The following is a 23524-nucleotide window of genomic DNA, read 5'->3' on the forward strand; positions in this document are numbered from 1 at the left end:
AGGGGGGGCTGCAATGTGGAGTCTGGGGGTCCAGTTGACTCAGTTTTGGGGAGGGGGACAGTAAGGGAAAGTTGGGGGGCAATTGAGGACAATATTGGACGGGGGGATGCAGAGGAATAAATGAGAAGCAACTTTGGCCAAATGCAAAGCAACAGAGTAATAATAATCATATCATACTCAAAACAGCAGGTAGTAGAGGAGGACAGTAATAATACTACTACAGCCATACAACATGAGTAAATACAGGTAATTCTCAACTTTACCACCGTTCATTTAGTGACCGTTCAAAGTTACAACGGTACCCCAAAAAAAGTGTTCCGTCCGTTTTTCACAATGACTTTTGCAACAGCCCCATGGTCATGTGATCAAAATTCAGCGGCTTGGTTCAGACTTACGACCGTCGCTTTGGCAACCAACTGACCAGCAAAGTCAATGGGGAAATCCAGGTTTCACTTAACAACCGGGTTAATTTATCAGCCGCTGTGATTCCCTTAACCGTTGCAGCAAGGAAGGTCATAAAATGGGGCAAAACTCCTTTCTCTCGCTTAGCAGCCGAAATTTTGGGCTCCATTGCGGTCGTATGTTGAGGACTACCTGTATGCAGAAGGAGGCAATGTGGGAATTAGGTGTTCAGCAGAAGGATGGCAGGAGAGGGAAAATATAATAATAGTAATTATTTTTCCTTCCAACAATTATGCCTTCTCTCCTTCTCTTCCCGGCGGATTCCAGGGGGCTGTTGTCCTGTTAGAGAGACCCCCACCCACCCACGATGGAGTTCCCCGATCACAGCAAGAACTTACTCCGAAAACTTTGGGAACAGCAACACGAGGGTTTCCTTTGTGACTGCACCATCCTGGTGGGCAGCACCCAGTTCCTGGCCCACCGGGCCATCCTCGCCTCCTGCAGTGCCTTTTTCCAGATGTTCTACAAGGAACGGCTGGATAAGCGAGACTTGGTCTGCATCAACAACGAGATTGTCACCGCCCCGGCCTTTGGGCTCCTGCTTGAGTTCATGTACAAAGGCAGCCTCTCCTTTACCGACATGCCGGTGGAAGACATTTTAGCTGCTGCCAGTTACCTGCACATGAACGACATTGTCAAGGTGTGCAAGAAGAAGCTGCAAGCCCGGGCCTTGGCCGAAGCTGACAGCACAAAAAAAGAAGAGGAAAGTCTCCTGCCAGCCCCTGAAAGCCAGCCCGTGTCCTTGCCCCCGCCTCACTCCTGCCGCCTCGAGAAAAATGACAAAAAAGAAGAATGGAACACCAGACAGAAAGCGCCTCTGGAAGAATTGTCGGCCTCCACGTCGGACGTCGCAGACACAACGCAGCCGGGAATGGAGGCTCCGCCGTCCGCTCAGCCTCGTCCGCCACCCGTGGTGGACATTTCTCTCTCCAGCCCGAGCAGTTCCACCGAAACACTGTTGGGCAGCTCATTTCCTGCTGGGAACGGAGGAGCCGAGGGGACGTCCGGCTTGGACCCGCCTCCGGAGAGGTACGGAGAGCAGCGAGTTGCGCACAAAGGGTCCGCAAATCAGTCCATCCAGGTCAAAGTGGAAGCTATCGTGATTTCTGATGAGGAACCGGATGGGGTTGACCAACTGGAGATCCCTTCAGTTCCAGAGCTGAGGCTAGAAAGCCTCTTTCTGAAATCTGGTGGGGAGGTGGGCTCGGGGGGAGGCTGTGGGCGTCACCCAGATGCTTTTGAAGAGCCCGGCGGGATGGAAGAGGTCTCTTCGGAGAGCAGCTTCCTGCCCCAAGAAAATGCGCCGTACCCCCTGATCCACATGCCGGGAAGCGGGACTTTTTCCACCCTGGCAACTCCTCCGTTACACGAACAGATGTACTTGCAGGATTACGATTCCCACGCCAATTTTAGCCTTTTTGCCGAGGATGTCCCCACCTGCAAGACCTGCGGGAAAACGTTTTCCTGCTCCTACACACTCCGGCGCCACGCAACGGTCCACACCCGGGAACGGCCGTATGAATGTCGCTACTGCATGCGGAGTTACACTCAATCCGGAGACCTTTACCGGCACATCCGGAAGGCTCACAACGAGGATCTGGCTGTGAAACGGTGCAAACATGATGTGGAAAATCCTTCTTAGGACTCCCGGTCGGTTCCCCAAACCATGAGCCAAATTCTCCGGTTGTCTCATTCCTGGGGGAAGCCAACACAACTGGTGTCCAGCTTTCCCATTCTTCCTCGGCCGGGTCTCTCTACCTGACATTTTATCCAAACTGTCCCATTTGTAAAATTTGCAAAAATTTAGGGTTCAGCTTCTCGTGATCAGGGAGTTTTTGCGCCAATGCAGAGGCAACTCTGGCTGTTCTTTGTGTCCAATTTGAAGAAGAAACCCCTGTAAACCATCCCTGGATTGCTCGTGTGTTTGTGGGTCAAACTGCCGATAACAGCAAATCTTCTCGGGGTGTTTTAGCTCTCCAAGAGACCAGCCTTGCTGATTTGGGGGGGTGTCTCCTCCATGCCGGCGGCAATTCCGAATTTTATTTGCGGGCAACGGGAGATGACTGGTGCTCTGCTTGCCTGGGGGGGCACCAGGATCTGTTATTGGTTGCAAACGGGCAAGACCGATTGCCAGAAAGCTGCAGAATAAACTCTTTGGGAATGCCGCAACGCTGCCTAAAGTGAGCGTGGGGCCAGTGGCTTCAGACACACCTGGACACTTCGATCTTGCGGACGAGGAACAGGTCCCAGACCTGCACCCACTCCAGTTGGGGAGGGGGCACCCTAGAATTCTCCTTCCCCCCCCTCTGAGCGACGTTCTCTTTCTTCCCTCTTCTGCAGCGACCACTGCCATCAACCTCGTTGCAAAACTCTTAACCTGTTTGTAAGTAGTTCCGCTGCAGCCTTATTTGCTCAAGACGCATATTCCGCAGTAAAAAGAACAAAAAGACGCGAAGGAAAAAAAAAAGCTGCTGATTTTTTGTGCTGCGGGGGACTTTCTTGTCCGCCTTTAACGGCATGCTTACCCAATTGAAATGCTCTTAGCTTCAGTTGTATGAGGATGTTGGGGTGGGGGTCTCGGCATGCCCTGAGCTGGGTGGTTTTCTTGCAGACGTTTCATGAGCCAAACCAGGCAACGTCATCAGTGCTGGGAAAGAGTGGAGTTTGCGCTGTGTGAGACTGATGGTGTTCCCTAGTTGGGTCATGAAACGTCTGCAAGGAAACAACCAAGCTCAGAGAGCACCAGGGACCCCACATCTCCTCCTCCTGCTCTTCCTTCTCCTTTCCACAAAACCCACCTCCTCCTAGCACTGATGATGTTCCCTAGCTGGGTCGTGAAACGTCTGCTGCGGAAGAATGAATCTTCCCCGGCAAGTCTTGGAAAAAGGAAGAAGAGATTATGGTTTTAGACAGCCTCGCATTGATAACCAAGGGGTTTTAAAACAAGGGGCCTGGGTGCGTTCATCCTACTAGCAGTTAAACTTGTGGTAAGCCAACATGGTACCCATTTTACCGACATCGTTGTGAATCAGAAATCTTTCCCCCTTTTTTTTTCCTTCTTCAGCCGCTTGCACTTCTGATTTCTAATTTTCATTCCGCTTGTGAAAACCTGGCTGAAAACACTCAGCCACTTAGCAAGATTTAGCATCTTACCCAGTTAAGGAAGCCCCCCCTCCCTAATTTTAAGCTAAGAGTTTGATTTGAAGCAGGGGGGGGGGAGAAAGTCTCCTTATTAGGACTGTTAATAGAGGTAACTAGGAAAAACAATTTCCCCCTTTTAACCCCAAATCTAGAAGCAGAAGAAGAAAGTGAACAAGCCGAGAAAAATAAGCTTATGAAATATTGCAAATGAATTGTGACTTTTTTTTTTTGTCCCTTTTCCGGGGCTTGCCGACCACACACAGTTTACTTCTGATTTAGACTTAAGCCATTTCCAACATTTTCCTTCGCAAATGTTTAAACATTTTCCATTTAAATTCATGAGTAAGCAATGAACACAATCTTTCCCCTCCCGGCAAAGCCTTTGCTGATCTGATCCACACCAGCGTGGTTGTGCGATTCCTTGGACGGTGTGAATTACTACAAGTCCCAGCAGCCTGAGCTGCTACAGCCAAGGGAAAGGGATGGGGGGACATTTCACCTAACACCCTTTCTCAAGCTTGACCACCTTGAAGATGGGTGGACTTTCAAGTCCCAGAATTCCCAAGCCAGGAGGATTCTGGGAGTTAAAGTCCACCTGTTTTTTAGTGGCTAAGCTGGAGAGATGCCATAATTGTCTTAGTTTGGGGGGGTGAGAAAAACCAAGATTTGGGGAATTGCACGTTGGGAATAGGAGAGGGCTCAGCCTTCACCCCCAAACTGAAACAGGTTGCGGGAGAATCTGGAACACAAAGACATTTATCCAAAAACAGGCAGAGGGGAAGTCAAGTAGCCAGATTTTAGCGAGGGATCCTTTGAAGACCACCGAGCAGAAGACAATCGCGCCAAGCAGTTCCTGCAGCTCAGGAACCCCAATCCGTCTTCCATCAAATCAGTTCTGTGCAACGGGGAAAACGTGAACACGTTCCAAAGACCGGAAGAAAACGGGTGGCCAGGATGGAGAACTAAGGACTCGCCCCCCCGCCATCCATCTTCTCAAGAGGACTTGACGGGGCTTGAAGGCCCTCAACCGAACATCTCCTGAGAGGCATACGTCATGTAAAGGAAGCCGTCCTCGTCTTTGTACGCGGTGTAGACCTCAGTCATGGCGGCGGACATGTTGACGAGGCTGTGGTTACCGTCCACCAGGAAGTAGAACGCCTGTGTGGGCCTCAGGCCCATCCGGTTACTGGAGGAGAAGAAGGACAGTCAATTTTTGAGATCTCAAGGTCCCGGACGTGGATGGTGTGCGCGTGTGGGTGTGCTTGCAATTTCCAAAGTTTCCTGCAATTGTGCAGTTGCAAGGATTGTCCAAGCTGGGTTCAGGTGAGACTAGAACTCACCGTCTCCTGGCGATTGGCCCAAAGTCACCCAGCCAGCTTTCAGGCCTAAAGCGGGACTAGAACTCACTGTCTCCTGGCGATTTGTCCCAAATCACCTAGTTGGCTTTTGTATCTAATGTGGGACTAGAACTCACCGTCTCCTGGTGATTGGCTCAAAGTCACCCAGCCAGCTTTTATGTCTAAGGCAGGGCTAGAACTCACTGTCTCCTGGCGATTGGCTCAAAGTCACCTAACTAGCTTTCAGGCGTCTTTAAGGTGGGACTAGAACTCTGTCTCCTGGCGATTGGCCCAAAATCACCTAACAGTCTTTCCTGCCTAAGGTGGGACTAGAACTCGCAGCCTCCTGGTGATTGGCCCAAAGCGCATCAGTGTAAGCCTAGGGCAAACCAAGATTTTGCTTTATTTGGGGTGCTGGAGCTGAGCCATTTCCCAGTTGTCATAACATCATCCTAATTTATGTATTTTTGCCCTTTCTGCATAAATGTGATAGAATTTTGGGCTCCTACAGAAAAAACAAACAAACCTGATCAAGCCAGATCTGATAAACGCTTGCAGGGACAGGTTGCTTTTCAGCAGCTGCTCCATAAATCTTTTTTTGATTGAGTGATTGATTTATTTTAAAGCAGCCTTTCGGGTTAAAACAGTCAAGGAAACCGGTTTGATTAAAAAAAAAAAGAAAAAAAGAAAAAAAACCCTTTCACTCCAACTTTCTCTTCCCCAGTCCTGTTTTAAACTGCTCATCCTGCCCAAGGAGCAGATACACAAAGACTGCAGTAGAATCATGAGGTTGCAAGGGGACCCAGAGATCATCTAGACCAACCCCAATCAAAAATTTTTTTTTTTAAAATTCCATTTATATCCTGCCCTTCTCCGAAGACTCAGGGCGGCTTACAAGCTTAGCAGTAGCCTTCATTCTATGTATATGCCTGCTTATTAGGGCTTTCACACACACCCCAAGCTGCATTATTACAAAGTCAGCTTTGTAATCTTTAAATCTGCTCGTAGACCCACCTGTAGTTCAACCCCATTTGGTAATGGCCCTCATAAAGTGGTTTGGCTGCTCTTTGGGGGTGGGGGGAGAATTCCAGCATCCCCTCGGTAATCGCGATTTAATGGCTTGGTTTTCAAATGCTAATCTAGTCAATTGTCAGTTCATTTAAACCCCATTTAAAACATGTCTGTTTTAACATTCAAATCCTGGAAGGGCCCATTTCTTTCCTGTCGAGAACCCCCCCCCCAAAAAAAAATCCTTGAATTAGTTTGCCACAGATTTGAAATGCTCACCGAATGATGGCTACAAACTGGCCCATGGTGAAATCCTGAGGGACTAGAAACTTCACCTTGTTTAAAACCGGCAATATTTTCTCCTTGGCGTAGCGTTCCAGAATCACCTGCAATTAACCGAGAGCGGAGTTTTGAGAAATTGGAAAAGATAAGTGTGCTCTTTATAACCGTGTGTGTGTGTGTGTGTGTGTGTGTGTGTGCATACTTGTGCCAGCATGCAAACACGTGTGTGTTTAACATAGGCATAAAAAGCAAGAGGGACGTTAAACGGATCCCTCTCCCCTCAAGAAATGGCAGAAGAAACACACCTACCGGCAATTTATATGGAAATCTGATCCGGATTGCAGCCACTTCGTTCTTCCTGGAAGCTAGAAGAAATATTTTATTTTTGTCCCAAAAATTGGAAAGAATTAACGATGGATTCTGGATGGACATTCCCAGGTTTAATTCTCAAGAGACCGGTTTTCTGCCCCTGCGAGTTCACGCCTCACACTAAGCCTCAGTTTAACCGTGGTTTGTGAAAGGAATCCCGATCAGCAAAACCCACCTCCCAGTAAGCCATAAAGGGTGACTTTGCAGCACGCAAGACATGTGTTTACAACTCAAAAAGCTGAGAAAATATAGTTTGTTTAGTTAGGGATTAGGCCTGTTTCACACACGCAACCCCAAAATGGGTGACTCTAGTCTAGTCAACCACCCTTTCCCCCAAACCAAACCATCTCTGTCCAAGATGGTTTAATTGTGGCTTAGGGCAACATCTGAAGCAGGGGAATGGCTTCTGGTCTTTTAGCAGCCTTAATCCCAAATCAGCAAAGTGATGTTGGCTGGGAACTATGGGATGTGTAATACCACCTCTCTAGAGAGGTTGGAAAGGCAGGAGTTTCCTGCCTTTTTGCAGTAGGAACACAAACTAGCCATTCACATTTTATGCTAGGATATACGTAGAGCAGTGGCTCTTCATTTTGTCTCTCTCTCTCTCTCTTGGGACCCCTTTTAAAAATTACAGAGAACCCCAAAGTATTTTTTGTTTGTACGGATATTCGTTAATATTTATTAAAATGGATGCATTTGCTGCGGCGGCGGCGGCTTCTCCCAATTATATGATAGGATTTTTTTAAAAAACGTATTTTCCCATGTAGGCTAGCAAATAATTTTAATTCCAGGGACTCCTAAGAGGGGTCTTGGGAGACCCCCCCCCAAGGATCCTAGGACCAAAAACCAACCTAGGTTATGTCTATCCGGAAAACTGAATTAACCAAATCCACTGGGGTTTACTTAACCTGGAGAAACGTATCTATCGTGGGAACGCAACCTGCTCGTTAACCACAGTAAAATAACCCTCCAAAAAAATATAAATAAATGGGGGTGAATTGCCTCCTTGGGCCCACAGGGGGCGTTAGCAATGGGCGGGGTGGGGGTGGGGGGAAAGAACAGCGCAAACCGGAGCGTTTACATGGATGGGGCAGCAGAGAAACGGATCCCTTACCAAACGGTTTTCGATGTTTAAAGGGAGGAAAGGAGGCCATCGGGAGATCACACCAAATGGGCAAAGAAAGCGGCAGAGGAGAAGGAGGGCGCGCCGAGATCCCGAGACGGCTCTGCCGCCACTCGCCCGCCGGGGCTTAAATAGCGCAAGGTGCGCACATTGCCCCCCCCCCCGCTGCTCCTCTCAGGATCGGGCCCGCTTCTGCTTCCGGGGGGGGGCGGGGGGAGAGCAAGGTGGATCCAGGTCAGGGATGGAGCTCCAGAGGCGTTTTTCCCACCCACTCCTCGGAAACCTGTGGAATTTAACCCAACCTGGAGAAGGCTGGTTGGAGTTTCGCGGGTCCACGGGTCGTGGGAACTCTCCGCCACTAGGTGTCCAATGGGAGAGACGAGATTTTTTGGCGGCTGGGGAGGTGATGGTGGTGGTGGTGGTGGGGGTTTCAGAGGTCTTCCAACTGCCCCGTTGGGAAGGAGAATCCTAACCGAGTTTGCAAAGCTGGCGCTTTTGTTTTTTTTTTTTTTTGCGCAAGACGAGAAGCGTTCTACGGATACACGCGTCGTGTGGATGCGGGCAGCAAGACCGATCTCGCCACTTCCGGCCTTTCCTCCCCGTCCTTCTCCTTTTCTCGCTTCTTCAGGCATTATATATATAATTTGCAAGCTCCTCCGGGCCGGAAAACTTTCGATGTATCGCTCCTTTGCCTATATTAACGCGCAGCTGTTCCATTCTCTCTCTCTCTCTCTCTCTCTCTCTCTCTTTTTTTTTGGTTTGCCAGGTTTCTGCTTTTTTTTTTTGCCTCTTCCCACCCCGTCTGTTTTTCCCCCCTCCTGCCCTGTTTTTTTTCTTTTGGTTTTGATAATAAACAAGGCATCAAACGTCTAATCTTCTCTTCCACGTAAGCCTTCATTTAAGGCTAACGCGTGCCTCTGTGTGTTTGCGTTCATCTCTAAACCCTATCACGAATATATCCTTTTTTTAAAAAATAATAATAATAATAATACACCTGTTGGTCCCTCCTATTGGCTAGTCTAGAGCAACCTCTTTTCATTTCCCGGTGCTTAAAACTTAAAAAAACACCTCTCTCTTGCTGTGTTTTTTTTAATAATAATAATAATAATAATAATAATAATAATAATAATAATAATAATAATAATAATAATAATAATGATGATGATGATGATGATGATGATGATGATGATGATAATAATACAGTCATAAACTAGGTTGCCGCCCTGGTTGAGCTACCTGGCGCCCCCCTCGCTTTGCGGTGCGCGCAACTTTTTACAAAGTTTTTTTTTCCCCTTTGTGCGGGGTGGTGGGGGGGAGAAATATCTCCCGGTGGGTTGGGCCAATCAGGAGCCGGCGACGCGGGTGGGAGGGGAAGGGGCGGGTGGGCCCCCCCCAAAAGGGAGGGGAGGGGGAAGAGCCCTGTTTGCACGTGACGCGTTCAAACCTTTCTCCTTTGTCTGAACTGCGCTCCGCTGCGCCCTGGAGCTTCGGCTCGGCTGAAGTTCTCCTGGCTGGGGACGAAGCAACCTGGTAAACTCCCCCCCCCCAAAAAATCTGCTCCTCTCCTGGACACCCCCCCTTTGGGGTTTAACCCCGCACACACAAACACACACACACACACACCTGCTGCTCCCCAGCTCCGGGCACCTGGTCCCTGGTGCCAGCCAGCCAGCCAACCATCCACCTCTCCAAAGGCGCACGATCTTGGGGAGGGTCTCCCGCGCCCCGTCCTGGGGTCCCCATGGCCAGCCGCCGGGCCGTGCCCCCCTCGCTCTGGTCCGGCCACGAGCGACTGCGCATCGGCGAGCGCCTCCGAGCCAGCCTGGCCGGGCTTTGGGAACTGGATCTCCTGCGCGAAATGCAGAAAGCCAACGTGGAAAGCGCCCTGGCTGGGTCGGAGCCGCGATCGGTGAGAGAGGGGTTACATTTTGGGGGGTGGGGTGGGGGCGGCCGAGGGGGTGTGGAGGGGGGGGCAGGCTGCGGGTTCCAAGCCCTGGCTTCTCCTTCCTTCCCCCTTTCCCCCCTCGCGGAAATTTGCCCGTGAGTAAACCTGGCGGGAATGGCTGGTTTCTTTGGAGAGCCGCTTTCAAAACCGTAAGTCGGGTTCTGCCAGGCCAACAATCGAATCGAATCTTGCCATTCGCAGGTAAGCAGGTGAGCCAAAGGGTGGGGGATCCAGTGGGTCTGGCTGGCAGGGAAGCAGCTGCTTTGAAATTGGGATTTCTCCATTGCTTCTGCTTCGCTGGATCTGCCGGGATCCCTGACTCCCTCAGGAAGAATCCGGCTGCCTAGTTGGTTGATCACCTGTGCAATAAGAGATTTATAGGGGTTTCCCACCCCCCCACCACCCCCTAGCCTTGACTGCAAGCTTCTCTGAATGTTTGGCCCTGTGAATGGAAGGATCCACCCTTCTCTTGGAAGCCAGAAGTTGCTGAGACCTGAAGCAAATTGGTTTTCTCGGGTCTGATCTAGTGGAAATCTGGGGGAATCTTTTGGGGAAGGTGCTCGGTTGGGGGTGCTCTAAAAGCATTAACTACAACCCCCATCGTTCCAGCCTTGAGGTGAGTGGCTTTTGTTGTTTAAAGAGCAGACTGGAATTTGAGGGGGGGGGTGTCCCCTCTGCCATGTGGTCAGTATCCATGTTTGGGATTTGCAGATTTGAAGGGAGGGGGGGAAATGGAGAGAGGGGCTAGCATCTTTTCACTTAATCCCAATTGCTATTTAAAATATTTCCGGACTGTTCATTCTTAAATTTCAAAAAGCTGAGCTTAAAGGAAGCTCAGCCAGGAAGGATTTGTTTGGCCTTGCCTCCTTCCCTGAACCAGATCTTTTTTTTCATTACTTTTTTTTTCTTTTTGTGGGTGGGGGGGGGAGAAAGCTGAATTATATTACTGTAGAACGTGGATATTATAGTTTTGTGGGGGGGGCGCGGGATTACCGGTTATTCTGTGAGACATTTAACTCGACTTGCTTGGATCTGGTTCTAAGTTAACCCTAACTCGGAGCAAAGAGAAAAAGAAAAAAAAATTCAATCCTTCACCGCAGGATTTTAATTTTAATTTTACCTGGAGTTGATAGCAAATCCCTGCAGGGGATTTTAGATGAAAAACCTTAAGACAATTCGGCACCTGAAAGTGCTTGTAAGCTAAAATTGGTTGCACGTGAGTAGAAGGAATGGTGGGGGGGGGGGAGAATCAGGATTTATTGCAATTAAAGACTTAGTTAGAAATATTCAGCTGCTTCTCCAGCCTGGTCACACACACACACACACACACACACCCAGGGGACTTTGATGATGGAAAAGATTGGGTGGTATTAGTCCTCACCTGGGTTAGGTGTCCGGGCAAATTGTGAAACTACAGAAAAATAAGAGCTAATGTACAAATGTCGGTAGGTTTTACTTTTAATCAGAGAAAAAAAAGGTTTGTGTTTGAAAAGGGAAACCGAGTCTATTGAACACTCGGATGGAAGACCACCAGGAAATCTCAAGGGTGAGGCTACAATTGAGAATCTGAAAAAAAAATGAAAATCCCACAAACAGACATTTTATTTACTTATGGATATTCCAGAAAGGAATTAGGAGTTAAACTCTGGCTGGTGTCTTCTGTACTCAAGCAAAACCATTCATGTTTGTAATGTTGGTATGATTCGATTCCTTGGCTATTAAGAGAGAAAATTGAGACAGAAAATTGCCCAGCAAATTTATGTCTGTGGAGATTCTCAATCATCCAGGGTCTTGGGCGAGAAGAGAAATGTTTTCAAGGAGAAAGGAAAAAGAAAGAAAGAGAGAGAGAGAAAGAAAGAAAAATCCAGGGGTTACCAAATTTAGTTGGCCCTACAGGTAAAATAATAATAATAATAATAATAATAATAATAATAATAATAATAATAATAATAATAATAATAATAATAATAATAATGATAATAATAATAATAATTTAATTTTTATACCGCCCTTCCCCCGAAGGACTTAGTGACCATTCAAAATTACAACAACACTGAAAAAAGGCATTTATTAATATTGTTCACATTTATGACCGTTGCAGCCTCCCCACGGTCACCTAATCACAATTCAGACACTATCAACTGACTCATATTTATGACGGTCACAGTGTCCCGGGGTCACGTGATTCTCTTTTGAAACCTTTTGACAAGCAAAGTCAATGGGGAAGCCAGATTCCATTCACAACCGGGTTGCTAATTTAAAAACCGCAGTGATTCCCTTACCAATTGGGGCCAGGAAGGTCGCAAAGCGGGGCCGTCTCGCTTAGCGACAGAAACGTTGGGCTCAACTGTCGCTACTTCCTGTAGATGGGAACAGACCTCTGGGTGGGTTTTTCCGGGTTAAAGGCTGCCTCTGGATCCTGGAAGAAAGATTATAAATTTGCAATCGAGGCAGGTTGTGAAAGACAGGTGTGGGGAAGATTAGGATCAGGAGTAGGCAGGTGGGGGGGGGGGTGAAATGAAAATTTAGTGGTGGGGGACTTCAGCCTGGATCAGGATGAAGACAGAAGGAGTTCACACCTACTTCCCAAATACGGAAGGACTGGATTTATGGCTGAACTAGGAACCAGGAGGATGGGAGCAGGTGGTCCATCAAAGTGGGAGAAGCAAAAAAAAACAACCTGGGCAACGTGGCAGATGGGCAATTAATAGGGAAGATAAGCCTTGAAAAGGGCCGGGGAAGGATCAGGGACGGGGCTGGTGAGGCGTGGGCAGGAAGGAGGGGGATGTGTGCGAATCGGGCACCACATCCCATGGACTCCGAGGTCACAATATTGATAGCAAACCTATGGGAACACTCCCACTGCTTTGACCGTCTCCAGCAACCGTTGCTCCCTCGTCTGAACTCACCACCAGAAACGAAGATTAAAATCCAACTTTCCACCGTGATTTTTTTTGGGGTGTGTGTGTGGAATTTGGTTTTCCCGTTTCGGTTTGGCAAGGGAGGTTTTTTTTTGGGGGGGGGGATCGATGCCACCCAAGATGATAGAGAAGCAGCTTTGGTTTTTGCTTTGTTTTCCTTCCTGACCCTTGGGTGCAAAAATTTAGCTTGCTTGGCAGGGGTGCAAAAGGGGCTACCACCAGCCACACCTGGGTGTGAACAGCTAGCAAAAAAAAAAAAAAAAGCCATCCGGTGTGGGGAATGGATGTGTGTGCTGAACCTTTACACCTGGGCTGTGTTCGAGATTACCCGGGAAGGCTCCTGCAGCTATGTGACCTAATGTGTTTACCAAAAGGGCCCACGAGGATTCGTTTTAATCCTTAATTAACTGAAGGTTCAAAGGTCTCCCCACTTTAAAAAATAAAAAAGGACGTTCTAGGATGAAGGATTTTTATATATTTATTTATTTGGTCAATGGCCAATGGCAACATGAAATAATGAAAAGGAGAATAAAAGATAACAAACACGGGAAGGGAGGGTGGAAGGAAGGAGGGGAGGGGAGAGAAGAAGGAAGGAGAAAAGGATTGAGGGAAGGAAGGAAGGAGGGGAAAAAGAGTAGCAGAATAACAGAGTGGGAAGGGACCTTGGGAGGTCTTCTAGTCCAACCCCCTGCTCAAGCGGGAGAACCTATGCCATTCCAGACAATCGGCTTTCCAATCCCTTCTTAAAAGTTTACTTACGAAATAAAATTTGCTGTTTTTCTGCCCTTTGAAGTAGAAACTCTCCTTCATTTGTCTCCAACTGTCTCCTTGGATTTTTTAGAGGGCTAGTATAAATTAGATAAAATAGATGAGCAGGGGGAAAATTTTAGATTTTAGTGTCATTAAAATATATATACATTTTTGTCTGCTTTAAAAGGCGAGCCTAGCTGTTGTAGCTTGCAAACCTCTCGGCCTGACACAGGACATGGCTTGTTTTGTTTCGGCTTAGCTGCTGAGCTAAAGGCTACTCAAGCATTTAATTTGATCCTACATGCTTGAAAACCTCTCTCTGTGTGTGTGTGTGTGTGTGTGTGTGTGTGTGTGTGTGAGAGAGAGAGAGAGAGAGAGAGAGAGAGAGAGAAATGGGATGAGTCTCTTTTTATGGTCATCAGTGATTGTAATTTGCCACCTTACTTATCTTAATTAGAGTAATTAGTGGAATGACTTCCCTCCGTAGGCTTTGGGTGCTCCAACACTGGACGTTTTCAAGAAGAGATTGGACAACCATTTGTCTGAAATGGTACAGGGCTTCCTGCTTGAGCAGGGGGTTGGACTAGAAGACCTCCAGGGTCCCTTCCAACTCTGCTATTCTGCTCTTCCTTCCTTCCTTCCTTCCTTCCTGTTTGTTATCTTTTATTCTCCTTTATATTATTTCACGTCGCTGGCCATTGACCAACTAAAATAAATAAATAAAATCCATCACCGTAGATAGAACGTCCATTTTGCTTTCGAACTGGGGGGATGCCACTTTGCCTTCCCACGCTGGGAGGTGGTGCACTCACCAAAACAATGCACCTGCTGTTTGCGCTGGCTTCCTCTTGGCACCGGCTACCTGTCGACCGGAGGCTTAAGGTTGACACGCTTACATTTCTGTAAAACAAATAAAATATTTTTCTCTTTGCTCAGCTTTCGCTCTGGGCATTCCTGTGGTTTTCAAATTTTGCCTGCGTGAAGGCAGATTTCCCCCCCCCTCAGTTTCGGTTCAATGTTAGGAAAGTACAATCAAACAGTCACGGTCATTCCATCGTGTTTGACAGATGTGTAGCCTCAATAAAGGAGAATGATCTGTTACCTCGGGGTTGAGATGAGGGCTCCGTGGTGCTCTGTGAGCTGGGTTGTTTTCTTGCAAAACGTTTTATGACCCAACTAGGTAACATCATCAGTGCTAAAAGGGTTAGGATGATGGTTTTTTAATAGATAGATAGATAGATAGATAGATAGATAGATAGATAGACAGACAGAGATAGATAGATAGATAGATAGATAGATAGATAGACAGATAGACAGACAGATAGATAGATAGATAGATAGATAGATAGATAGATAGATAGATAGACAGACAGACAGACAGACAGACAGACAGATATAGTCAGTCGCTTCAGGGAGGTTGTTATACCTTGGCTATTTTAAGGTAGGTGGATTTCAACTCCCAGAATTCCCCTGCCAGGAGGATTCTGGGAGCTGAAGTCCACCATCTCCCAGCTGCCAAGGTGGAGAACATTGCCAAGGCTTAGAAAGAGAGAGAAGAGAGAATTTAAACGAATTCGTAACTGCTAGAAGGAAAATTGGAAGCCGCTTCATGATATCTTTATAATATAGCTTCATTATAAACCCTAATCTTTTACACTTTTGGACTGCCCGGGTTTCTGTTGGCTCAAGGTGCGGATTAATTATTTGCAAAGTAGTTATGTTGCCTCTGGCCTGGAGGCCTGGTTAAATAGCCAGTAAATCTGTTTTCTGCTGTCAGAAAGCTTCTCTCCTCCAGTTTTTCCTGCCCACCTTGACAGTTAATATTTTCTAAAGATACTTTCAGGTATACTTTTAAAAGGTGCTCAGATGCAAAATAAAAACCCAGCTTCTCCTTTCTTGCTTGGATTTTCCCCGAGGGCATTTTGACATAAACCCACTTTTCAGCGGTGATGTGTCTTGGGATTTTAAGGTACTTTTCCCCCCCCCCCCTCCCTCTCTTTAGGGTAACTTCTCCTATCTCAGCCTTCCTTCGCTGCAACTTACAAAGACGGGTGTTTGTTGATCCAATTCTAGGAAGGCGCTCAAAAGAGGAAACGAAGTGGGTGGCTGTAAAACTGGTTTGCTCAGTGTCCTAAACTGAAAATGTTGCTTGGCACAAGGAAGCGTTTGGGTCATACGTACCAGGTGAAATGATGGAATGCATTTCGATCGAGACATCTAGAAAGGTGGCTAGGCTTAGAAAGGAAAATCGGGTCGATGGTTGTTTTGCTTACTTCGTTTGTTGATTTGTTTCACCTCCAACATTAGCAGTCAACCAGGAAGAAGGATGTCAGTCATTGTTTTGCGAGATGGGCAGGTAATATAAATAGAAAGAAAGAAAGAAAAGAAAGAAAGAAAGAAAGGAAAGAAAGTGAGAGAAAGAGAGAAAGAAAGAAAGAAAGAAAGAAAGAGTAAGAGAAAGAAAGAAAAAGGAAGGAAGGAAGAAAGAAAGAAAGAAAGAAAGAAAGAAAGAAAGAAAGAAAGAAAGAAAGAAAGAGAAAGAAAGAGAAAGGAAGAAAAAGGAAGGAAGGAAGGAAGGAAGGAAGGAAGGAAGGAAGGAAGGAAGAAAGAAAGAAAGAAAGAAAGAAAGAAAGAAAGAAAGAAAGAAAGAAAGAAAGAAAGAAAGAAAGAAAGAAAGAAAGACAAGATGGAGAAGGAAAAAAGTAAGGAAGAAAGGCAGGAAAAAAGGAAGGATAGAGAAGGAAGGACAAGGAAAGGAAGGGAAAGGAAAGGAAAAGAAGAAAATATGGAGAAGGAAGGAAGGAAGAGGAAAGGAAAAGGATGGAAGAAAAAGAAAAAAAACAGGAAAAAAAACCAGCTCTCACAAACATGGGATCCCTGCAATTGGGCCCCGCGGGTCTTTGCAACCCCCCCCACCCAAAAGAGATCTTTTGACCTTTCTCTCTTCTTCCACCTGCCCAAACAGGAGGAGCCAAATGGCTTCGGAGATGGAAAGCTGACCCATCCCAACATGGCAAAGTTGGATCACAACAAAGCGGGTCCCGTCCTGGAGGAACGCTGTGGTTTCTACACCTCATCAGAGAACATGGAGTTGTGTGCTCACGCCGAAGACGACCCAGACAAGGAAGGTCTGGGGCTACGGATGATGGGTGAGGAGTCCAAGAAAGTGGGCATCAACGGAGGAGACGCCCCGGAGGCGCCGGAAGCCGATTCCAGACCCAGTTCAGGTAGGTCTACGTTCAGACCCTTGGCAACTGACTCCCATTTAGGATGGCTGCAGTGTCCCCGGGTTGCAGGATCCCCTTTTGCGACCTTCTGACAAGCAAAGTCAAGGGGGAAGCCGGATTCGATTAACAGCAGTTTGATTAATTTAACGACTACGGGAGTCCCTTAACGACTGCGGCAAAACGTCACTCCACCGATGTTCCCGCTTAGCTTTGGGGACTCTGTTGGAGCCGTAAGTCGAGGACTACCTGGATTTTGCAGCAACAGCCTGTCGTAACCGGGGGGGGGGGGTCTTGCGCATTTCAGGGTTTTACGAAACCAGCGACATGGGTTCCCTCTCGGATTCATGCGCCTCGGTACACAGCGACGGACCCGGGGCCTCGCGGTGTAGCATCGGATCTCTCCCTCACCTTCCCGGATTGCGCGAGAACGGCTTAATCCGGCCACGGTCAACAGACGAGGCTGCCGTCCGCCTCCTTGACCTCCGATTGCAGCGGCTGACCTTGGCGAACATAGCCGGGACCGACAACCGACGTCCGGTATCCACCGGTAAGGCCACATTCCTTGTGGGGAGGGTGACTTGGGTGTCTACCTCCTGTACGGGAGAGCAGCATTAATAGGGACACACAAGGCGAGAGTCTGTGGTCAAACGCTGATGGTTGCAGGGCATGGGGGTCTGGGTTCGAGTCCTGCCCTGCCCGTAGAAGCTCCCTGGGAGATTTTGAAATTCCTTCCCCCTTTCAACTCAGCCTACCCTATAGGGTTTTTGCAGGAAAAAAAGACACTAGGAGGATGTGTTAACGTTTGCCAGCCTTTAGCTTTGGAATGAAGTATTTATTATAAATTGAATAAATAAATCGACCCTTCCCTGCATTTATCGTTCTGAGCCTCTCCTTCATGTGAAGCGAAGAATGTTTCTAGTCCTCACTGTGCCCTTGGCATCCTTGGAATAGCCACAGTCAAGAGGAGGTACTGAATTTGAGAATGAAACTGCTCTGAAGAGGTTGGTTTTTGAAAGTCTCACAACAGCCCTGTAAGGTAGCCCATGCTAAGAATGACAGTGAAATTTTGGCTAATTTCATTGGTCTGACTCCCCAGCCAGCATGTTCTAAGATGGGTGGACTTCAACTCCCAGAATCCCCCAGCCAGCATGCCTTAAGATGGATAGACTTCAATTCAGAGACTTCTGGGAGTTGAAGTCTACACATCTTAAAAGTCGCCAACGTTGAGAAACACTGCGGTAGGGTTTGTGTAACAAGCCATGATTATCTGGCCAAGTTGGACCCAGATCTCTCTCGGTGAGTATTTCTCTGTCCTTCTTAGCATGGACTACCTCACAGGGCTGTTGTAAAAGCATCCTAAAACCAGCCTCTAAAAGAGAAGCTTCATTCTCAATTTCAGCGCCTCTTCTAGTCTGTGAATATTTCAAGGATACTGGCAACAGCAGTGAGAACTAGAAACTTTTTCAGTTCACATTGAGGAGACGCTCAGAATGATAAATGCAAGGCCGGATCGATTTAATTAGTCGATCTTTTGAATGCTTTACGCCAAAGCTAAAGGAAGCAAATGTTAACACATCCTCCTGGTCTTGTGTGTGTGTGTGTGTGTGTGTGTGTGTGTCTCCTTTGGGGTGCTTGGTGTCTTCTCAATCTTCTAGAGTCAGATTGGATGCAACACCCCCCCACACACACACACCACAAAATGAGTGAAACTGGAATGCGCTCTCTGAGCAGTCGATCCAGGAAATCAATCCAAATGAGAGAAGGCACCAGAGTTTGAATTGTATTTTTTTGCTTTGCCGTGCAACGGAGGTAGCTTTCCCTGTCCCAACCTGTTTGTTTACGCAGACCTGCCTCCGTTTTATAGTCCCCTCAAGGCAACCTGCAAAATACCCCACCCTAATTATAGCTTAAAAACAAAACCCTCGGCACGTCATTCGGTCTGAATTCGTTTCCAGCTGGACGTTGGCAGGAGGGGCCCAGGGTTTCTGCTTTTGCACCGCACGACCCTGGGAGGGAGGTTGCAAGCGTCATCAAGATGAGTCAGTTAATATGCCTCTGAATCTTGATCGTGTGGCCCTGGGGGGGCAGGGGTGTGTGTGCTTGCAACGGTGGTTGAAATACAGTCGCAAGTGGCTGTTTTCTGGTGCCGTTGTAACTTCAAAGCATCACTACTAAATGGACTGTTGGGCACTATCGTGAGATAGGCAGCAAATAAATTATCTAAAAATATGAGGCTAAAACACACGAAGAATGGTTGCAGGGATTGGGTTTGTCTAGTCTGGTGAAAAGAAGGACTAGGGCAGGGGTAGGCAACCTCGGCTCTTTTATGACTCATGGCCTTCAACTCCCAGAAAGCTGACTCAGCAATTCTGGGAGTTGGAGTCCACGAGTCATAAAAGAGCCAAGGTTGTCTACCCCTCGGATAGACACCCCGGAAGCGGTCCTAGATACTCGGTCAAATTCTTGCACAGAATTGTAGATTCCTGTACCTCACGAGTTCTTTGTCATTGTGTCTCTCGGGACAGGTGACCTCGAGTTCCTGTTGGGCCTGGGGTCCCTGCCCCTCCCGAGGCCTCCGAATGTTCAGCTTCTACGCTACAAGTCTGACCTGGTTTCCCGGAAGACCAACGAAGTCTACCACTACCCCAGCCCTTTGCATGCCGTAGCTTTGCAGAGTCCTCTGTTCACCAATGGGCTGTCTCAAAGTTCATCCCAGGAAGATCTCGACGAGACGCCCCCTAAGGTTCCCCGATCCGACTCCCCCAAGAAAGACCCCCTCTGCTCCAGAGAACTCCCGAGGGTCCGCTTGGACCAATACATGGCGAAGTTGGTGCTGCGTCACAAGTGCCGCACGGCGGCGAGTCGTACCGAATCAGGATACCTTGCAGGGAATCAGAAGAGTTTATCCATGACGTCCATCTGCAGCTCTGGGCAGGCGGCTGGTCAAGTCCTGGGTCCGATTCCAGGGTGGAAGATCCGACGGCGCATCTCCACCTGTTCTCACTTGCGTTCTCCTGAAGGTCCCGAGGGAGCACGAGATTCCCGCGTCCTGGATGGGTTGTGGGACTTCCCGCCGTTCCCAGAGGTCAGCTCGTTTCAGCCGAGCACAACCAATCTGGTTCAACCGAGCGAGTCGTCTGTGATTTCCCTCTCTCCGCCCCAGGATCCTTCGGTCAAATTCGTCCTGAACAAGCAATCCGCCACGCCGGATCGAAAAATTTGGGCCTCAGGGCCCCAACCACAGATAACTAAGTTAGAGACCGCTTTCAGAAAAGAGACCTCTTTGCCTCGGGCTACGACTGGCGTGGACAAGCTATACAAAGGCAAACACGCTTCGCGGGAATTGGTGAAAACTCCAGAGAAGGGAGAGAAAGCACTTGAGAGAAGCTGGCTGAGTCCCCGTGAGCTGCTGCGCAGATTAAGTCTCCGGCGCAAACCGTCGTCCCGCACGGTAGGCAGGGCCCGAGCCAGTTCGGAAATGAACGTTCACGCAGCCGCCGGCCTGGCGTCTCCCAGCCAACTTCAAGCCAACCGAGGCAAGGCAACCAAGCCAAAATGGACCTCGGTCCTGGAAATTTCCAGCAAGTCCTCCGGACGGCATCGTGCCAAAGCGGGGACGTTCCTTCCGCCGGTGATTTTGAACCGCAACCTTGCCTTTTCCTCCGAAGCTCCGGCAATCTTCTGCTTCCCGGAGGATGGTCCTTTTGACCTGATGCCTCGGCAGCGGGCTGGACGTCCCGGCAACGGATCCAGGCTGAGCGAGGTGGAAGCGACCAGCGCTGTCAGCCTGAACGGAGACTGGATGTTCCACCAGCTTGGAGACGCATGGCTGCACGGCTCCGCCACTTTGGATTCATCCGATTTGCCGCCTCACCACTTTAAGCTTCGACGCAGCCGTTCTTTCAAAGAGCTGAAGAAGATTGTGTCTCGCTCCTTCAAGAGTTCCCGAACTGCCAAACACTAGTAAAAAACAACAACAAATCCAGACAATCATTTGGAGACGTGGGGTGAAAGAGGAATTCGCTTCTGAATGCGTTGGGGGTTTGGATTTTTTGTCGCATTCATGTCGCAAGCGTTTCTCTTAGTTCGGATAACGAGATGGCCTCCAGCACGTTGGCATCCTTCCACGTTGCAGTGTTCCGAATTTGGCCAAGGATGTCTTGAGTTCAAATGTAAACCTGTCGACCTGTAGGACACCCAACGGGCCCAAAACACAAACCAAAGCTGAACTTGAACTCAGGATCTCTGTCAAAAGCCCTGGGAGGCTTTCTCTCAGCTGCTGCTGCTTCTCCTTGTTCTGAAACTGGCTTTTTAAATTTTGCAGCAGGAGCAGAGAAGGGGGTCAAAGAAACGTCGCTTTGGTTGAAGTCTGCTTCTGATCATGAGTTTGTTTCGATATCAGGGACCAAAATAACAAAAAAAAATGTACTTCTTTATTATTTGCTACGGGTGATCCACGGCTAGGTAATCTGTGCCGCATCAGTGAATGTCAAGTGTTGTTTTTGGGTTCTTAATAAAACCAAAAAGATGGTGAGTTTCCAAGAATCGTGGGTGGGTGGGAGAGCCTGTTTGTGTTATCCTATCACCCTGCCTCCAAAACAGCTGGATTTGAAGCTCGTTCTGAGCAAGCAGAATCTTCTATTACAGGTATTTATGACAGCAACCGACCCCGAATTTTCCGTTGCTAAGCAAGGCAGTTATTAAGTGAACTTGGCCCCATTTGGTGACCTTTCTTACCAAGGTTGTTAAGCGAATCACCGCAATGGTGAAGTGAATCTGGCTTCCCCCACTGACTCCGCTTGTCGCAAGGTCACAAAAAGGGGATCACGTGAGCCCTGAACACTGCAGCTGTCATAAGTATGAGTCAGTCGCAAAGTTTTGATTGCCGGGATGCTGCAATGGACGCAAGTGTGAAAAAACGATCGCGTGCTTTTTTCCCTGTGCCGTTTGTAACTTGGAAGTGTCCCTAAACGAACCGTTAGTAAGCGGAGGACTGCCTGTAAGTAAGAATTTGCTTAGCAACTGCCTCACTTCACAACAGAAATGTCAGGTGCAATTGTGGTCGTAAGTGGAGAGCTGTCTGTTTCCAATTCTTACAAACCCATGGCTTTTTATGGAGCCATATCTATTTCCATATCCATAACCCATTGTGGTTATTTCCCCAAGCCATGAAGGAATGCTGGTTTGGGGCTGATCCCAGATTTAGCTGGATTTGAGCAGGCCACCCTGAAATTATCTGAGGTGGTGTCAAACCGGAGGCACGTTTCTGAGCCTCAATGGGCAACCGCCCCCCCCCTTTGGATTATGGCTCCCATCATGCTCAAGAGGGAGGAACAGGGCTGGCTGGGGATGATGGGGTTGTCATTGCAGCAAAAAAAGGACGGGGTAGCCGCTGGGAGGACGGCTTCCCCCCCTCCGTTCAGTTTTCTGGGGGGGGGACGACGAAAAGAGCAGTTTTCTGGGATCGTTAAGGGAGAGGGTGTTATTTCTGTAAATTAAAATGTATGTGCCACAGCCCCACGTCTCAAACCGGGTGCCACGACCTTGAATTTTCTCCTGCCCGCCAGCTATGCAATTTTGCACAACTCGTACCTGTTACTTCTCTCTCTTTTTTTTCTTTCTTTTTTTTCCCCCAAAGAGTATAAAAGGCTCCACCAATAGCTGTTTACATCGAGATTCGATTCCTTGGCACCACATTGCAAATGACTGTAATTATCAAGGCTGGGAGACAGCAAGGAACATGCCAAGCGAGTTGGAGCTTGCTTGGCGAGCAGTCGGTCCTTAAACCTGTTTTATTTTCCTGGGTCAGAAACGCTGCTTCAACAACTTGGCAGCCTAAACCCAACCCGTTTAAAAAAAAAAAAGGTTGCGTTTTTTTTAAAAATTGAGATGAACTTACTGGATGAAACCTGATTTGAATTACTTTTTTGGGGGGTGGGTGGAGGAAGGAACAGCCAATGCAAAATATTCAAGATAGTTTATGCATCTTGGGAGATATAAGCATCCAAAATATCCCTTCCTTTTATTTATTTTTTCTCTCCCAAGTCTCCAGCCCTCGTGATGTGTGTTTTACAGGGGGTCCTCGACTGAACGGCCGTAATGGATTCCCCCCCCCCCAAATTTCCGTTGGTAAGCTTTGCTCTGAAGCAAAATATTTTTGGGTGGTTGAGTGTGAGAATTTATTTGGCAGTCGCTGCCGGCAACTTTTGTTGTGGCGGAGGGCTCAGCAGCCAGCAATTGGCACAGCTGCCAAAGACGTGGTGTGGCGATTTTAGCCAGCGCTAATAAGAATTAAGATTTTCGATGCTCCACTCGTGCTGAAAGTTATGTGCTGCGTTAACGGAGATTAGGAGGAGAGGGCATTTGAGCCAGTGTGGGGGTGTCCTATCTTTGTATTGACAGGAGGAAACTGATAATGTGGCCTGTATGTCCAGACAGCACTAATCCAGAAGCAAACAAACCATCTTATGGCTTATTGCAATGGGTAAACTGAGTCACGCGTTGTGTCCTTGGCCGAACGAGCTGGCTGTGTTTATTGAACAAGCCATGTTTAAACTACATAGGGGTAGTCCTCGGCTTACGACCTCAATTTTTTTTTAATTCCATTTATATCCCGCCCTTCTCCGAAGACTCAGGGCGGCTTACAAGCTTAGCAGTAGCCTTCATTCTATGTATATGCCTGCTTATTAGGGCTTTCACACACCCCCAAGCGGCATTATTACAAAGTCAGCTTAATTGCCCCCAACAATCTGGGCCCAAAATTTAGGCTGCTAAGGGAGACATTTTGTTAAGCGAGTTTTGCGATCTTTCTTGCAACCGTTGTGCAGATATGATAACACGGTTGTTAAATGAATCCGGCTTTCCCATTGACTTTGCTGGTCAGAAGGTCGCAAAAGGGGGAATCACGTGACGCACACCCCCGTCATAAATATGAGTTGGTTGCAGGGGACGCTGCAACG

At 48.0% G+C, this 23524-nt stretch overlaps 3 protein-coding genes and 1 long non-coding RNA gene across 10 annotated transcripts in view; 2 read left to right on the forward strand and 2 right to left on the reverse strand.

Annotated features, from left to right (window-relative positions):
• The window catches only part of LOC308675483 (dapper homolog 1-like), a 126626-nt gene extending 105527 nt beyond the window's left edge, over positions 1-21099 (forward strand). Inside the window, exons 1-4 of one of the 3 annotated variants that reach the window (XM_081340858.1) lie at positions 9127-9631; positions 16304-16565; positions 16870-17112; positions 19091-21099. In XM_081340858.1, the coding sequence (XP_081196984.1) occupies positions 9464-9631; positions 16304-16565; positions 16870-17112; positions 19091-20529 (2112 nt within the window). In that variant the 5' untranslated portion in view covers positions 9127-9463 and the 3' untranslated portion in view covers positions 20530-21099. Of the gene's footprint in view, positions 1-9126; positions 9632-14680; positions 16566-16869; positions 17113-19090 lie in introns of those variants that run through there. The other 2 variants (XM_081340857.1, XM_081340856.1) reach the window with 2 other exon arrangements.
• ZBTB3 (zinc finger and BTB domain containing 3) lies at positions 140-2899 on the forward strand. The gene is made up of 2 exons (XM_081340325.1): positions 140-246; positions 730-2899. The coding sequence occupies exon 2, from the start codon at positions 770-772 to the stop codon at positions 2102-2104; it is 1335 nt and encodes a 444-aa protein (XP_081196451.1). The 5' UTR covers positions 140-246; positions 730-769; the 3' UTR covers positions 2105-2899.
• On the reverse strand, positions 3840-7945 carry LOC308675496 (microtubule-associated protein 1 light chain 3 gamma-like). 2 transcript variants are annotated; one of them, XM_081340886.1, is made up of 4 exons: positions 7714-7945; positions 6540-6595; positions 6228-6334; positions 3840-4789 (listed from the first exon to the last, which is right to left on the reverse strand). In XM_081340886.1, exons 1-4 carry the CDS (start codon positions 7751-7753, stop codon positions 4627-4629), a joined length of 366 nt encoding a protein of 121 aa, XP_081197012.1. In that variant the 5' UTR covers positions 7754-7945; the 3' UTR covers positions 3840-4626. The 2 variants fall into 2 exon arrangements, with proteins under 2 accessions (XP_081197012.1, XP_081197011.1); XM_081340885.1 differs by lacking the exon at positions 7714-7945 and having other exon boundaries at positions 6540-7507.
• LOC308675501 lies at positions 9717-14595 on the reverse strand. 4 transcript variants are annotated; one of them, XR_014028140.1, is made up of 4 exons: positions 14441-14595; positions 14151-14238; positions 11950-12086; positions 9717-11457 (listed from the first exon to the last, which is right to left on the reverse strand). It is a non-coding gene; the product is annotated as an uncharacterized lncRNA (long non-coding RNA). The 4 variants fall into 4 exon arrangements; XR_014028142.1 differs by lacking the exon at positions 14441-14595 and adding an exon at positions 13348-13433 and having other exon boundaries at positions 14151-14236; XR_014028141.1 differs by lacking the exon at positions 14441-14595 and having other exon boundaries at positions 14151-14285.
• Positions 21100-23524: the final 2425 nt, after the last annotated feature.

The sequence above is a fragment of the Vipera berus genome (genome assembly GCF_964194415.1).
Source record: "Vipera berus genome assembly, chromosome: 16".
Lineage (NCBI taxonomy): Eukaryota > Metazoa > Chordata > Lepidosauria > Squamata > Viperidae > Vipera > Vipera berus.